The sequence below is a fragment of the Rhipicephalus microplus genome, chromosome 5 (genome assembly GCF_043290135.1).
Source record: "Rhipicephalus microplus isolate Deutch F79 chromosome 5, USDA_Rmic, whole genome shotgun sequence".
NCBI lineage: Eukaryota > Metazoa > Arthropoda > Arachnida > Ixodida > Ixodidae > Rhipicephalus > Rhipicephalus microplus.
In genome coordinates this window covers 29,124,663-29,138,818 of record NC_134704.1, presented here as the reverse complement: position 1 = coordinate 29,138,818, position 14,156 = coordinate 29,124,663, and the positions used below count along the sequence as shown (strand labels likewise).

The following is a 14,156-nucleotide window of genomic DNA, read 5'->3' as shown; positions in this document are numbered from 1 at the left end:
ACGGCAGTTCTAACACACGGGAGGTGTTATCTTATGCACTTTCCAGGTGATGGGGATGGGCCGACCCATTTGATCTCTGCTTCAGCAGTGCTCGCGCGCTTTTACCCGCTCAAGGAAGTTGCGATGCGCGGGGGCATGTTATCAATTTGGACTTGTTACGGAACATGGCGCCGACGGCAAAAACCCATTGCGAGCATCCATATAATTGCTATTGCAATAATAACGCAGATTTTTACTGTAAAATTGGTATTTTGGGTTAGCTCTGCCTGCAGTCTCCTGTTTGTTCAATTTGCACATTTATTTTTCAAATTTTCGTACCGAACCTGCATATAACAAAATCTGCTTTATAGCGAATTTTTCTGAGGCTCGGACATGCTGCGTACTGGAGCAACACGGCAGAAGCAGCCAATTAAAGGCGTCGAAACGAATTTCAAACATCTGATTTTCGAACATGTGATGTTTTTTACAATACTTTTACGAAGAGCCCAACATTGTGGTGGACAGCTGTATCGTTGCAAATGAAATAATTTTTTTTTTAACGCAGTTTTCTTTTTACTTTCACAATGATTTTCACTATCTCAGCAGATGCTATAAACTTTTTACAGCACTTCTACATAGTTTTCAGTAAAGATATTTTGAATTCAGAAATTATGCTATAGAAGCTGAAGATGTTTTCAAAAAATCAATTTTTTTCATGCCCCATTCAGAATAAATTCGTATGACTCGCACTTCTCACCGGTTATAACAGATCCATTTAGACTCCTTTTACAACAGACCAAAATCCTCTTCACTAAAGCGGTTCGTCGTAACGAAGTTATATTGCACTGTATTACATAGCGAGATTCTACTATCACATATTACTGTATTTACTAGCGTAATGAATTCACTCGCACAATAAACGCACCCCCTACATTTGTCCGCTTCAGTCCCGCTAACCGATACTTGGCACCTTCTTGGCAGTGGATCTCTTCCGTTTTTTTTTTTATTATTTTGCCAACCCCCCTCGGCCACCTCGACACGCTCCCTTCTTACCTTCGCCCGCTGACGTGCATCGTATAGTATTTCTTTCTATCTGTGCATGGCACGTACCACGTCTTTTTTTTTATTTATCTATGCGCCGCAGCAAGGTTCACGAACAGTGCGAGTGTTGAGACATGGCAGCAGACAGGCACACAGCGAGCGAGAATCACTGAACTGCCCGTGCCAACCGACAGCCCCTTCCTGCAAATACGAAACTTCAAGGCCCAACTACATGCGAGCAATTTTCAAGCAACAACGACAGGATTTGCTGTCGCTATGACTTTCTCGAAGGGCCACTTGTCGCCATCGCGTCGCAGGTTTCCGGAAAACCAGAAATAATTAGGTTGTCGCCCAGAAAAGATGGTGACTATTTCCGCAACATGGTCCCCGATTATCTCTTCAGTTGCAAGCAAGGCGGCCTCCATATTTTGTTGTTAATCTTGTTATTGACAGTTTGTTTTGATGTTTCGATGGTAGCGTGCTGCAATGTTGGTTGCTTGCCACAAATATGGCAAAGTGCGTCGTGGCGTCGTAGCGCACGCTTCTGGACACCTCCCGAGATCACAGCAGATACCTCTGTTGCGGTTAAACGATTGCAAGAAAAGATAGCCGCGTAACGCTCTCATGGCATGAATGGGCGGCGCAGGAACAGCTTGCAGAAGATGGCGCCTTCCACCACAGAAGACGAGTGAAGTGCAACGAAGCTGAGCATACTACCGTATTTACTCGATTCTACCGCGCCCTCGATTGTAACGCGCACCCGATTTCCACGCCGAAAAAAAGAAGTAAGACATCGATTGCAACGCGCACCAATTTTTCTCGCTGGCCTGCACGATCACACCACTCGAAAAAACAACTCCTTTCGGGAGCGTCTTTTATTTAAATATGAGGTACGGGGGAAGCTTGTGCCCATCTGACGTGTAACAGACTATTGCTGTCACTGTAGTTTTACCGTGGACCGATGTCAGCACGCGAACTTGCTTCGCCCCCTTCTTTTCGACGGTTGTGGTGCCAGGCATGTCGAAGTAAAGAGGCGTCTGATCGGCATTCCCGATTTGCCCAAGCAGACAGCCGTTGTTGTGCCGCAAGTTTAGGATGAACCTCTGAAAACTGTGAAGCTTTTCATCGTACTCCTCCGCAAAACTTTTCGCATATGCCCGTTCGCTTTCGGAGGGAAAAGCCTTTCCTCTTCATAAAGTTAGTTAGCCAGCACCTGCTGCTTGCTTTAAACTGGCTCCGCATTAGACCTTTTTTTAAGGCTAATAGCATACCCCGCACTTGGAGCAGTTCTGTCGTCACGGGCCGCTGTGCCGCTCGCTGCTCAAGCACATACTCGCCGAGCAGCTCTTCAATTTGTGGAAACCGACCCTGCTGTGGTCCACTGAAGCATTTGGGTGAAGCTTTGCTGTCGACAATCTTCTGCTTTTGTTTCCGCCAGTCCTGCGCGCACGTTTTGGCAACCCCGAACGACCGCGATGCGGCCCGATTTCCGTCCGTTTCTGCACACGCGATGACTTTCCTTTTAAAAGCGGCATCGTAGTGCACTCTAGTTTTTGGAGTCAACCCTTCCATGCCGTCGATGCTAATGCACTACAAGATGACGAACTCCTCAGCACACGTACGAAGTGCCGCACATGGGAAACACATAGGCAGAAATGGCCGACGCGCCATGCCGACGCACGTAGGGGGCGGCGATTTTGGAAATGCCGATTGTAATGTGCATGTGATTTATGAACTAAAAAAAGTGCGCGTTAGATTCGAGTAATTACGGTAAGTTTTTTTTTGCATTGCCGCATTTTTTCGCTAATACCGTAAGTTTGCATAAAGCTTGACCCGCATAATAAACGCACTCTCAACTTGGCACTGGCTTTTTCTACAAAAAGTGTGTCTAATACATGAGTAAATGTGAAAAAATGAGCATACTTGTCATGACCTAACTAGCTTGCTCAATATTTTTTTTAATTCAAACAAGGCATGTGCAAATAAATGACATCCTTTTTGGTTCGATAGAAAGTGGGAGCAACATTGAATATTAGCAGGATATGGCCTTCAGTGGAATGCAAGTGATAATCTATAAGGCACATAGCATTTTAAAACCCATTATACTTAGAGCATACAAGCCAGTATGACAAGCTGTTAAACTTAAAAAGTGATGAATCGATGTGAGGGTAATATGTTCATTTAGCCTTGAGAAGAGGCTTGGCGGCTGAACAACTGTTTTCAGGGTACAGCACCCTACCACTGCAGCGAAACCCCCTTTAGAAAGACGAGGAGGGGGGCGGGTACACAAGTGGACTAATTTGCACCTATTTGTTAATTTCTAATAATACTACCTCGAAGTTTCTAAAAATTTATTTACATTTGAATGAAATTCACAGTATGTACTGGAATAGTGGCACAAGCCTACTGCCTACCGATTAACCATAGAATGAACATAACAGTAGCATAATTTAGATGGTAAAGTGCCTGCCTGAAAATGCGTTGATACCAGGTTCCTACCCCAGAACACAACGATTTTCTTTCAACTGCAAAGCTTCTTTTCTGAGAAAGCCATATGGGCTCCATTGTAGGTTGGTGCTACAGATGGGTCAACAATAATTTTTCCCTTTTGTGTTTCTTCCAGTTACGCTCAGGTACAGCAGCCACAGGCTAGTAGAAACTAGTTTAGTTGTATTAGGTATGAAGTTAAGATGAATTTGTGACACTTCGAATTCTGCAGACTGAAGTTTTAGCTTAATTTCAACACACAGACACAAAGAATTAGTAATTACCACCATACTGAATACTCCTTCAAACTTTTTCATGAAGCTGCCAAAACAAGTACAGACACTCACTTCTGGGGCTCGGTGAAGCGGCAGCGTGTTTGAACACAAGAATTGAAGAATTCCTCAAATCGGGTCTTGAGGGGTCCTAGGAGGGCCTCCCAAAGTTGGGGGGCGTCAGGCAATCTGTTGGCAGTGCACGCGATGACCAGGGCCTTGAGCAGAGCTCGATGAGAGCCCGGTGCGAGCGGACCCAGCTGGCCCTGTGACTGACGTTGCAAGAGGGACAGCAGGCTCGGACATGCTGCAGCCCGGTGACCCCTGGGTTGGAAGAGAAGATCATGTTCCTCATACATCACATCCTGCGAGCACGGAATAATCTCTATAAAACAGTAATGGCATCAGTGTATATACTAGTCAGACCTAAAATTTGTCGATTCTCAATTCACGTAGTGCTCTCAGTAACCTGGCACATGTAACGCTTGCGCTAGAGTGCTTATATGAACAGATTAGTACATGCTCAAGGAAATGAGAAACAGCGTGAACCACAAGACAAAGAAATGAGATTGAGCAAGCTTGATCTGTTGAAAATATTGAAACAGCAGCAACAACTCAACAATCTACCTGATTTATCAAATAGTAAAGAAAACAAGCTGCATGTCCCACAACACTTTATATATGTGGTCTTCAAGGCAGCAAAGAATTTCCTATTGGCACACTAGAGGGAAATAATGCACTAGTGTCTATTAGAGCTGCAATAACTGGCACTTCAGCCAGTATAGGAATGATAGGTAGTACAGCATAGACCAACGTAAGGCACCGGAGTTGCAAGTACAGCATCTGCACTATAATACCTGCACAATATATTTTGGTTATAGTGTGCAGTACCACACTATAACCAAAACAACCTCTTTCAAAGGCTGCACTTGCACAAAACGTGGTGCGCATACAGCCTCGCGTGTCAGAGAATCGAGGCATGTGATGCAGGGTGCTTATAACTATATTTAAATTTCTGAATGTTCAAAAATTAACCTCCGGGGATGCGCATTGGCAACAAACTGAACGCAGGGGGGAAAAGAAATCGACTAAAGAATGTTTCATTGCGGAAATTCACTGACTACATTTCGGGTCACCTAAATTATGCGCATTTTCTTAGAAACTATGTCGAATCACGACCGAAATTCCATGCACTGAACAGTAGTGATCGTTCGATTTCACAAGCGTGCACTGGATACCGAAGGCATGGCAATGAAATCACAAACCACTTACGATATTATTCTCTTCCCTTCAAGATCAACCACTGCAAAGAGTTTTGCCGATTCCGTGCCAAACTGCAACTTTGCTTTGATTACCCGCGACGGCTATCAAAAGGCAACCAACACTGATTAAACCTAGCCTGTGGGTAGGCATGTTGTCTCAATATGTTTGTCCAAGATAACACGAAGATAAGTTAAGCACACATGATACAAAGTTCGGGTTCCCAGCTGAGAGATCAACTGTGCCAAGCTTGTGTAAGTCCGTATACTGGCAGCAAAGTAAAAGCTCACATTATGATGTCATAAAGCTTTTCAATTTTCAAACGAAATCGCAAGCTCAATATCTGTTGCACTCCACGACGATGCTTTTACTGACAAGAAACTCAGAGCCCACTTGATGCGGACGCAATTGCACGTACCAAGCGGAGTGCACGCAGCCGGCAATCTACTAGGGTCACACCATCGCTGGTGCGAAGGCTTCTCCGTCAGCTCAGGCCCTCTTTTGTCAGCTGGCGTGCCCGCAACACGGTCTTTTCCCCTTTGCCTCCTTTTGCCTTTCAATAGTTCACACCACATAATTTCTTCTTTCGTTGCGCTTTTGTCTGTCTCTTCTCAGCGGCACAACTTTATTTAGAAGCCCATTTCACACCGAGTTTTTACCAACTGCATTCTAACCGGTCTTTCATTTTGGGGAACTGCACAATAAGTGGTACTACGTCTATATGCATGAGGTTTTATGGCAGGGCAAACGGGAGTCGAAAAGACCACATTGCAACCGGTCCTGGACTATAGTCGGTTAGCTTGTTAAGTCGTCTGAACTGCACATGGATTTGCCTTTGCTCCGTTCCTTCGGCTCCATGTGGCCTGCAGCCACTTTGTCACAAAAACAAAGTTCAGCTAAGGCTCCCAGTCACACTTCACCACCTTCAATTTCTTTAGGCTGACAAATCTAAATCAGCTAACAAAATTCACGGTGAACTGTTCTTTTATCCCAAGCTAACGTCCGAACACAGTAATAAATAAAGCCACGAGTTATGCAAATCCATGCACTACCCACCATTCTCATGGGGGTTAAATGACTGCTACCCCACAGTTCCGTTTAGTAAATACTATTGCAGGAAAGAAGAAGGCAAAATAACTACCAATATGGATAGGATAGTTAAAATAGCGGAGGAGTTTTACAGAGATCTGTACAGATCTGGACAACCACGACTTTATTACTATAAGAACTAGCAGTAACCCTGACGACACCCCACCAGTAATGATAGAAGAAGTCAGAAAAGCTTTGGAGAGCATGCAAATAGTCAAAGCTGCTGGTGCGGATCAGGTAACATCAGATCTGCTGAAAGATGGAAAACAGATTGTGTTAGAAAAACTAGCGACCCTGTTTACGAGGTGTCTCTTCATGGGAAGAGTACCGAAATCTTTGAAGAATGCTAACATCATCCTAATACATATAAGAAAGGCGATGACAAAGACTTGAAGAATTACAGGCCGATTAGCTTGCTCTCTGTAGTATACAAGCTATTTACAAAGGTGATTGCTAACAGAGTAAAGAAAACATTAGAGTTCAATCAACCAAAGGAACAAGCAGGATTTCGAACAGGCTACTCAACAATCGACCACATTCATACTATCAATCAGGTAATAGAGAAATGCTCAGAATATAACCAACCACTATACATAGCCTTCATAGATTACGAGAAGGCGTTTGATTCAGTAGAAATATCAGCCGTCATGCAGACACTGCGGAATCAGGGCATCGATGAAGTATATATAAACATCCTGGAAGAAATCTACAGGGGATCAACTGCTACCATAGTGCTTCATAAAGAAAGCAACAGAATACCAATCAAGAAGGGTGTAAGGCGGGGGAACACAATCTCCCCAATGCTCAACGAAGTGAAAAAACAGCGCGTAACACAGGACACAGGACAGAGAAGAGACGGACAGAGAAGAGACGGTCCTGTGTCCTGTGTTACGCGCTGTTTTTTCACTTCGTTGACCATGTACCAACCGGCCCAAATAAGCACTTTAGTACTCCCCAATGCTATTTACCGCGTGCTTACAGGAGGTTTTCAGTAGCCTAGAATGGGAACAGTTAGGGATAAGAGTTAATGGAAAGTACCTTAGTAACCTGCGCTTCGCCGATGACATTACATTGCTGAGTAACTCAGGGGATGAATTGCAACTCATGATTACGGAGTTAGACAAGGAGAGCAGAAAGGTGGGCTTTAAAATGAATCTGCAGAAAACGAAAGTAATGTACAACAACCTCGGAAAAGAGCAGCGCTTCGAGATAGGTAATAGTGCACTTCAAGTTGTAAAAGACTATGTCTACTTAGGGCTGGTAATAACCGCGGAGCCGAACCACGAGATTGGAGTAACTAGAAGAATAATAATGGGGTGGAGCACATTTGGCAAGCACTCTCAAATTATGACAGGTAGATTGCCACTATCCCTCAAGAGAAAGGTATATAACAGCTGTATCTTGCCGGTACTTAGCTATGGAGCAGAGACCTGGAGACTTACAAAGAGGGTTCAGCTTAAATTGAGGACGACGCAGCGAGCAATGGAAAGAAAAATGGTAGGTGTAACCTTAAGAGACAAGGAGAGAGCAGAGTGGATTAGGGAACAAACGGGGGTTAAGGATATCATAGTTGAAATAAAGAAGAGGAAATGGACATGGGCCGGGCATGTAGAGCGTAGACAGGATAACCGCTGGTCGTTAAGGGTAACTAACTGGATTCCCAGAGAAGGAAAGCGGGTTAGGGGGAGACAGAAGGTTAGGTGGGCAGATGAGATTAAGAAGTTTGCGGGTATAAATTGGCAGCAGCAAGCACAGGACCGGGTTAACTGGCGGAACATGGGAGAGGCCTTTGTCTTGCAGTGGACGTAGTCAGGCTGATGATGATGATGATTGCAGGAAATTCTATGCCAGGTAGCTCTTTACCAAACGTGTAGCTGCTAAGAATATTGAGGTGGCCTGGAAGCCCTGCCATTCTTTTTTCTTCGAGTGAACATTTTGCATGCACAAAAAATGTGTGTGTGCTGTATTTTAAGATTAATCAAAAGAAAATTATGAGCACTAGAAAACAGTTTATTCCTGCCGCTGTACTTTTTGTTCTTACTGTTCATTAAAATCGTGTGTCCAGATGAGAAAAGAGAGCATTTTTGATGCCTTCTGCTTTGTACATTTAATCAAGGTGGCAAAGCCTCAGATAGCGCTCGAGAAATTTGCAAATTGTATAGAGAAGAAACAATGTCTATTAAGGGGGGACGTGGCAATGGGAATGGCAAATTATCTGGAAATGTTCAATTTTTTTCAATTTTCTTTTTTGTTTTTTGTTTTTGCAATCTTAAGATCATGTTTTACATCCTGGCAATGCAGAAAAATGAAAATGCAGATTGCGCGGCTCTTCATCAGGCCAAAATAAGCAAAAGAATTTGAGAAAAGCGCATTTTACAGGTGGGATGTCGTTATGAGCTATGGGAAAATTGGGGCTTTAGAAAATGCAAATCCACAGCTTTCCCTTGGCACAGTGCCACCAGATTGGCATCATTGTAAAGAGGACATATTCGAGCTTAGGATAGCTACAGAGCTGCAATTCTCCCACGAAAAGTAAAGCCAGCTCTCCTGAGAGTTCCATTTTCATAACTTTTAGCTCCAATTTATTTTAGCTGCATTTTCTCAGCTTTCATTTTTCGAGCAGTTGCTGTCAGTCATATATGTGCCATTTCATAACAAATGAAGAATAGCCATTCGGTTTTCTCCACTCAGATCCCGAGACATTGGCGAGTGCTGTAAAGCTGTCCATATTTGTGTGCACATTATACAGATTTTTATAATTCGCTCTTTGTAAAAGTTGTTAGTAAGACAATATGTCTGGGACACTTGAAAAAGATTTTGCATGCTTAATTGAATATTAAAATAAACGATAGCATAATGGCACAAAATGGGCCCTTGTGAATATCCGTACGTAAAAATATTAACAAACTTACATCTAACTAATTAATTACTTTTAGAAATACAATGAGAGTCTATCAACAGAATGCTCGAAAATGATTTCAGTTATGATATCAGTACAGCAAATGACATCTGCACGCCAAATTTCATCACGTTACCTCCATAAATAACAAAAATAGTTTTCATTGCCTCGTCCACCCAGGCCAATAAACAACCCCGAAATCCGGAAATTTTAACTTTTGCTAAGTGAACATGCTGTTGCAAGAATTTTGTAAATAAGTGTTATAAATAAGGAAGTTACAAGGGTTAGAACATCCATTTTCAGCCGGTTTCAAATTTCCACGGGGCTGCCTGCCACCCTTCACTTTCATAGGGAAGGGAAAGAGTAGCCAGTTGTCACTCTGCTCACTATGGCAACATAACATGACATCCGTGATACGTCATCGGCGAGCAACCAACAAACGCGCGGGGCTCCCCCAAGTGAGCAAGTGTCACAGCGGTGCGGGCAGAAAACTAGGAGTGAGAAGCACTTTTCCCCTCACGGTAAAGTAGTGAGACGCCTTTTTATCTCGAAGGCTTTCGTTCTATCCATACTGCTTCTCCCGGAGTCTCTGCCTCTACGAAAGAGCAGAGGGCAGCACAGAAAAATTAAAATGCAGACTGCGCAGCTGAAACTGCATTGCCGCGGGACCAAGGCACCATTTTGCAGGGCAAAGAACCGATTGACGAGCTCAGTGGTGCGTAATGTTGCCCATGGGCAAGCTTTCATCAGACTGCGTGTATGAGGGGGATCGGTCAGGCGAGGGAAAAAGGCACGGGATTGTTCTTCAAAATGGAGGGTCGGTATGATGTGTAGCGCTGTAATATTTGGTGAATGTGATCGCCGCGGTCTACAGTACAAATTGGCGAGCTTGTTTGGGGGGTGTAAAAAAAAAAGTTGGAGCCTGTTTACTAGCCCTTAAACATCGGTTAAAGCACTTGGTTCAAAGATCAATATTTCGACCTCGAGGACGTGCACCAAACTGGACAGCCCACACCTCTTCCAGTTCGATGAGGAGGAACTGTCAGCTTGTCCATGCAGATCCATACCAAATAATGAGAGAATCAGCAGTAATCACAGAATGCTCCCACAGTACCATAAGGCGCTAACTTTTTACTAATTCCCTCATGAGAATGTGACTGTACCAAATTGAATTGATATTCAATTTGTATATGCAGTACAGGGTTGTACAGTTATAACATCCAGGAGGATGCCATAAGTGTTCAATGCTGACTGATTTCCCATATCCATGATTAATGTTGCCATGTTCTGTACATCCAAATACTGATTTATCTCAACAATATCTCAGCGCATCAGAGAGTCATGAAGTTGTCATTGTGCAAGCACAAAGGTAGAAATGAAAACAGAGTCAACACTTCCGTAAGTGCATTGAGCCTACCTCTCAACATTGTTGAGGAGCGAGACCATCGCCTGGCAGGTGGACAGCGTCAGCGCAGTCTCGCTGTGCCACAACTCCAGGTTGGAGCACAACTTGCCGAGCACCCAGTCCAGTACGCAAGGGCCAGCCTCCGAGTCCCGCCCGAACGCCGCAACTAACGTCGGGCTCATCTGTATGCGAGTTACGAGTTATCACACTTGAACTTGTCTCGAAAAGACGAGACAATCCCTAATAGAAAAAATAAGCAGGACCTCCCGTAACGTAACCTGTCCAGGAAACCTATAGCGCTACATGGCAGTCAGCACTGAGTCCAAGTTGGTTCCAAAAGTGTTTTCTGGCTTTGGGTGCAATTTTGCAATCAACTCGTGAGATACCACTACAGAGGAAATAAGCAACAATGACATGTCAACGTTGGAAGGGATCAAGGTCTCGAACACAGTGTCTACGATGGGATGCACAGAAACGTATAGAGCAATTTTACCAAAACTTCAGGAAAGCAGGAGACATAGAACGATGCACAAGACAGTTTTCCAGATGAACACAGACCATAAATACAGAAGTACAGTACACACGAAACAGCTGCACTCTACAACAGGTCCAATAGAAACTTCAAATAGGTAGTTTTGTCACATCATTGTCGGTGTGTGTAGCATGGCACAAATGCAAAAAATGTGAAACAAGGTCTTTTGGCATGACAAGAATATACGATTTTTTTTTTGCATAGTTGGCACAGCACTTTTATCTCTGAAAGCTACCCTGCTCAATGGACTTACAAACGGCATTCTTATAATTAGGAAAATAAACATTCTTCTCACCAGCTTTCAGTATCTTTTTTTCTACTTTCAGGAGCTAAAGAAACTCTACACATAATTTTACTGTTGATTTGCTCTGTTAATTTTTTTTTAATTTATTATACATATAAGCATGAGAGGTTTTGCAGGCACGCTATTTCTTACAACACTTAACGCACATCGAATTTGAACTCTCAGAAGAAGAGAAAGAGGACATTTGTGCATATAGACAGCACGACAAGTGAAAACAGCCTTGGACGGTTCACTCTTAGGTTTGCTTGCGTGTAATACCTGACAAGCAGGTGCTGACGGATCCCTTCTCGCGTGCTCCCGTACAAGGTCTCCCATAGATCCCTTAAAGATAATCCGCATGATGCCGCTTTCCTAAGTGGGAGAAGGGAGAAGCGGTTGAAGAAAAAAAAGCAGGGGTAGTCGAGTCAAAGAATACCACCTGACACAAGCCCCCAAAGCACCACCTGTCACCCACCTGCGTGTAGTACGTCTCGTTTGGCAGCAGGTAAGTCAGCCCCCAACGATGAAGAAACCACACCAACGTTATGGCCACTTCGGGGCTGAGCTGGGAACCAAGTCCTGCCTGTAGTGCTGCCCTCTCTACGTGGCACAGCTGGAGAACTGCAACAACCAGTCTGCGTCGGCGAGACGACTTATGAGTGAAGTCTCAAAGTGAAACCTCAACAGTGCAATGCCATAAAGTACAGGGTCCAATTTGTCTTGATAAGATGTCTGCGCACATTCACCATTTCCACGCTCAAGATTGGGTAACAGCAATCTCAACTTGTACTGTTCCGTGTTTTACAAGACTATTCGTGTCAGTGAAGCACTGAAGCCCCTGTGTACAGCTCAAAATGTCTTCACAGAACAGTTCTAAACTAAAATTTCTTGGCAGACATTCTACCCACATAACAAGGATAAGCAGACGTGGTCTTCCGAGTAACGCCATAGTTTTTAGTACTTCTTTTTTTTCACCTTTTCACATGAAGAATCATGGACCAAGTACTTCCACTCTCTACTCTACTCTGCCTAGTACTCCACCCTGCCATTTTGAGTCAGTACTCCACTCTGACTCAAAATGCTTTAGATTTTGGTGGAGGAACCACCTTGAGACACTGTCTTCTAAAAAAGTATTGACATGAACATTTTGAGTTGCTTTTTCTTCTTCGTCACGTGGATGACCAAGTCGTGACGATTCCAGAAAATGCACTAATAAGCGTGAACGCACCCTGAAAATTAAGTATGACAAGTTCTTTGAGAGCTAGTTTTGGTTCCTATGGTACAATGACATCGCGACACAGTACGAGCTTCTCGTTTCACACTCGCGCAAGATAGAGTGACGTTTTTACAGCCACTTTGCTACGTGGCTTCATTGGTGGTGCACAAGTGGCCATTTTGGATGTTTTGGAATCTGACGTCACCACAACAAGCTATACTGGTGCATGAGGCCATCAGAATTGACACTGTAGACTGACATCACATCAGTGTCGAGGAGATCTGCATGGCACAATGAGCTTAGCTTTTAAAATTAGGGCCAGTACAACGTAAATAATATGCAACATGTTAAGCGACCTCATTGCAAGGCCATTTTTGGTCAAAGGAGGCCAGCCACAATACTACTACACTTGTTCACCAGACATCGCAATCATGACAGCCATGACAGCTTCCCGACAAATGGTCCATACCTAACTACTGGGTCCACGTTTCCCTGAACAGAAGACGCTGCATCGGCTTGGCCTAGTCGCGACAGCAGGGAAAGTGTGGCTGCCGCGTCAGCCCCAGAGTTCAAGCTGAACCGCGTCACTTCCTTAGGAATTAGTGGGGTCTCGCCGTCACACACTGTTGTCAACAAGTGGCCTGCAGAGAGAAGGGCTACTGCTGAGTATACTAAACGAATGGCACAATTTCAAATTTGCAGAATTTCTACATACTTGCACATACAGTCATACCTGCCAAGTTCAAGGATTCTGAATCCAGGAGATTTCCGCAACAGGGGTGGGGGTTGCACTTAATTATTTGCCCACATTTTCTTTAACACCGTAAGAAAAAAAAACAGAGAAAAACAAGAGGAGACGGGGGGTCTCAATCGCAAGCATCATCGTCGGCGTTGAGGTCTTATAATGGCTTGGAGTAGTCGAACACAGGAGCGTAGGGTTTCCCACGAAGGTGAGAGTCTCAAAGGATTAAAACAGCTAGCAAAATCTATTTCCATCAAAACAACTCGCGTATGCCTTTCTGGGACACACAAGAACAAACGGGACGACGCAGCTGGCTGCCGAAAAAGCGTGGCCCAATGCTTTCCTCACAAATAGATCCGTTGGACAGGAACGCCAAAACGCATGTAGCCTATTTTGCGTCTTTACTGCCTTTAATCCACTGCTTCATTAGACGCGTGCCCTCGGAGCTCGTAAATCAATATTGCTTCGCCACGACCGCGGTGTTGTGCGTGGCGGTTGCAGCAAACGGTCATTCTGTGTTCTGCAACCAGTAGATCAGTTTGCACACTAAACACGAATTAGAAAGACGATTTCAGCTTTTTAATCTAGTCAACAAATCGCACTTGACTTAGTGAAAAAGAGTGGGCGTAACATTGCAGTTTCTTAGTTGACAGGCAAGAGACTTAAATGCTACTTGGGCAAAAAAAAAAATGCGGGCTATCTGAGGTTAAACACACATGCAACCAAATATGAAAAAGAGGTTACAGCTCGTCATAACATTACCAGTGATGAGCACAATCCAGTGGAGGTCCTCCAACAGTTCCTTGTGGGCACCAGTCATGGGAATGCCAGCTTGAGGTTGACCCTGCAGCAACTCCTGCAGGCGCTGAGTGCGGTCCTCTATCACTCTGTTGGCAGAATGAACAGCACACCCGCTAAGCACACACTGTCAATGCAATCACAGAAGAAAGG

At 44.2% G+C, this 14,156-nt stretch overlaps 1 protein-coding gene across 2 annotated transcripts in view; it reads right to left on the bottom strand.

The window, feature by feature from the left end:
• LOC119174811 (exportin-4) overlaps window positions 1-14,156 on the bottom strand; it is a 42,119-nt gene that overhangs the window by 10,655 nt on the left and 17,308 nt on the right. The window contains exons 11-16 of one of the 2 annotated variants that reach the window (XM_037425891.2): window positions 13,968-14,092; window positions 12,933-13,104; window positions 11,723-11,882; window positions 11,527-11,619; window positions 10,445-10,614; window positions 3,855-4,103 (exon numbers count right to left, since the gene is read on the bottom strand). In XM_037425891.2, the coding sequence (XP_037281788.2) occupies window positions 3,855-4,103; window positions 10,445-10,614; window positions 11,527-11,619; window positions 11,723-11,882; window positions 12,933-13,104; window positions 13,968-14,092 (969 nt within the window). The remainder of the gene's footprint in view (window positions 1-3,854; window positions 4,104-10,444; window positions 10,615-11,526; window positions 11,620-11,722; window positions 11,883-12,932; window positions 13,105-13,967; window positions 14,093-14,156) is intronic. The other variant, XM_037425893.2, reaches the window with a different exon arrangement.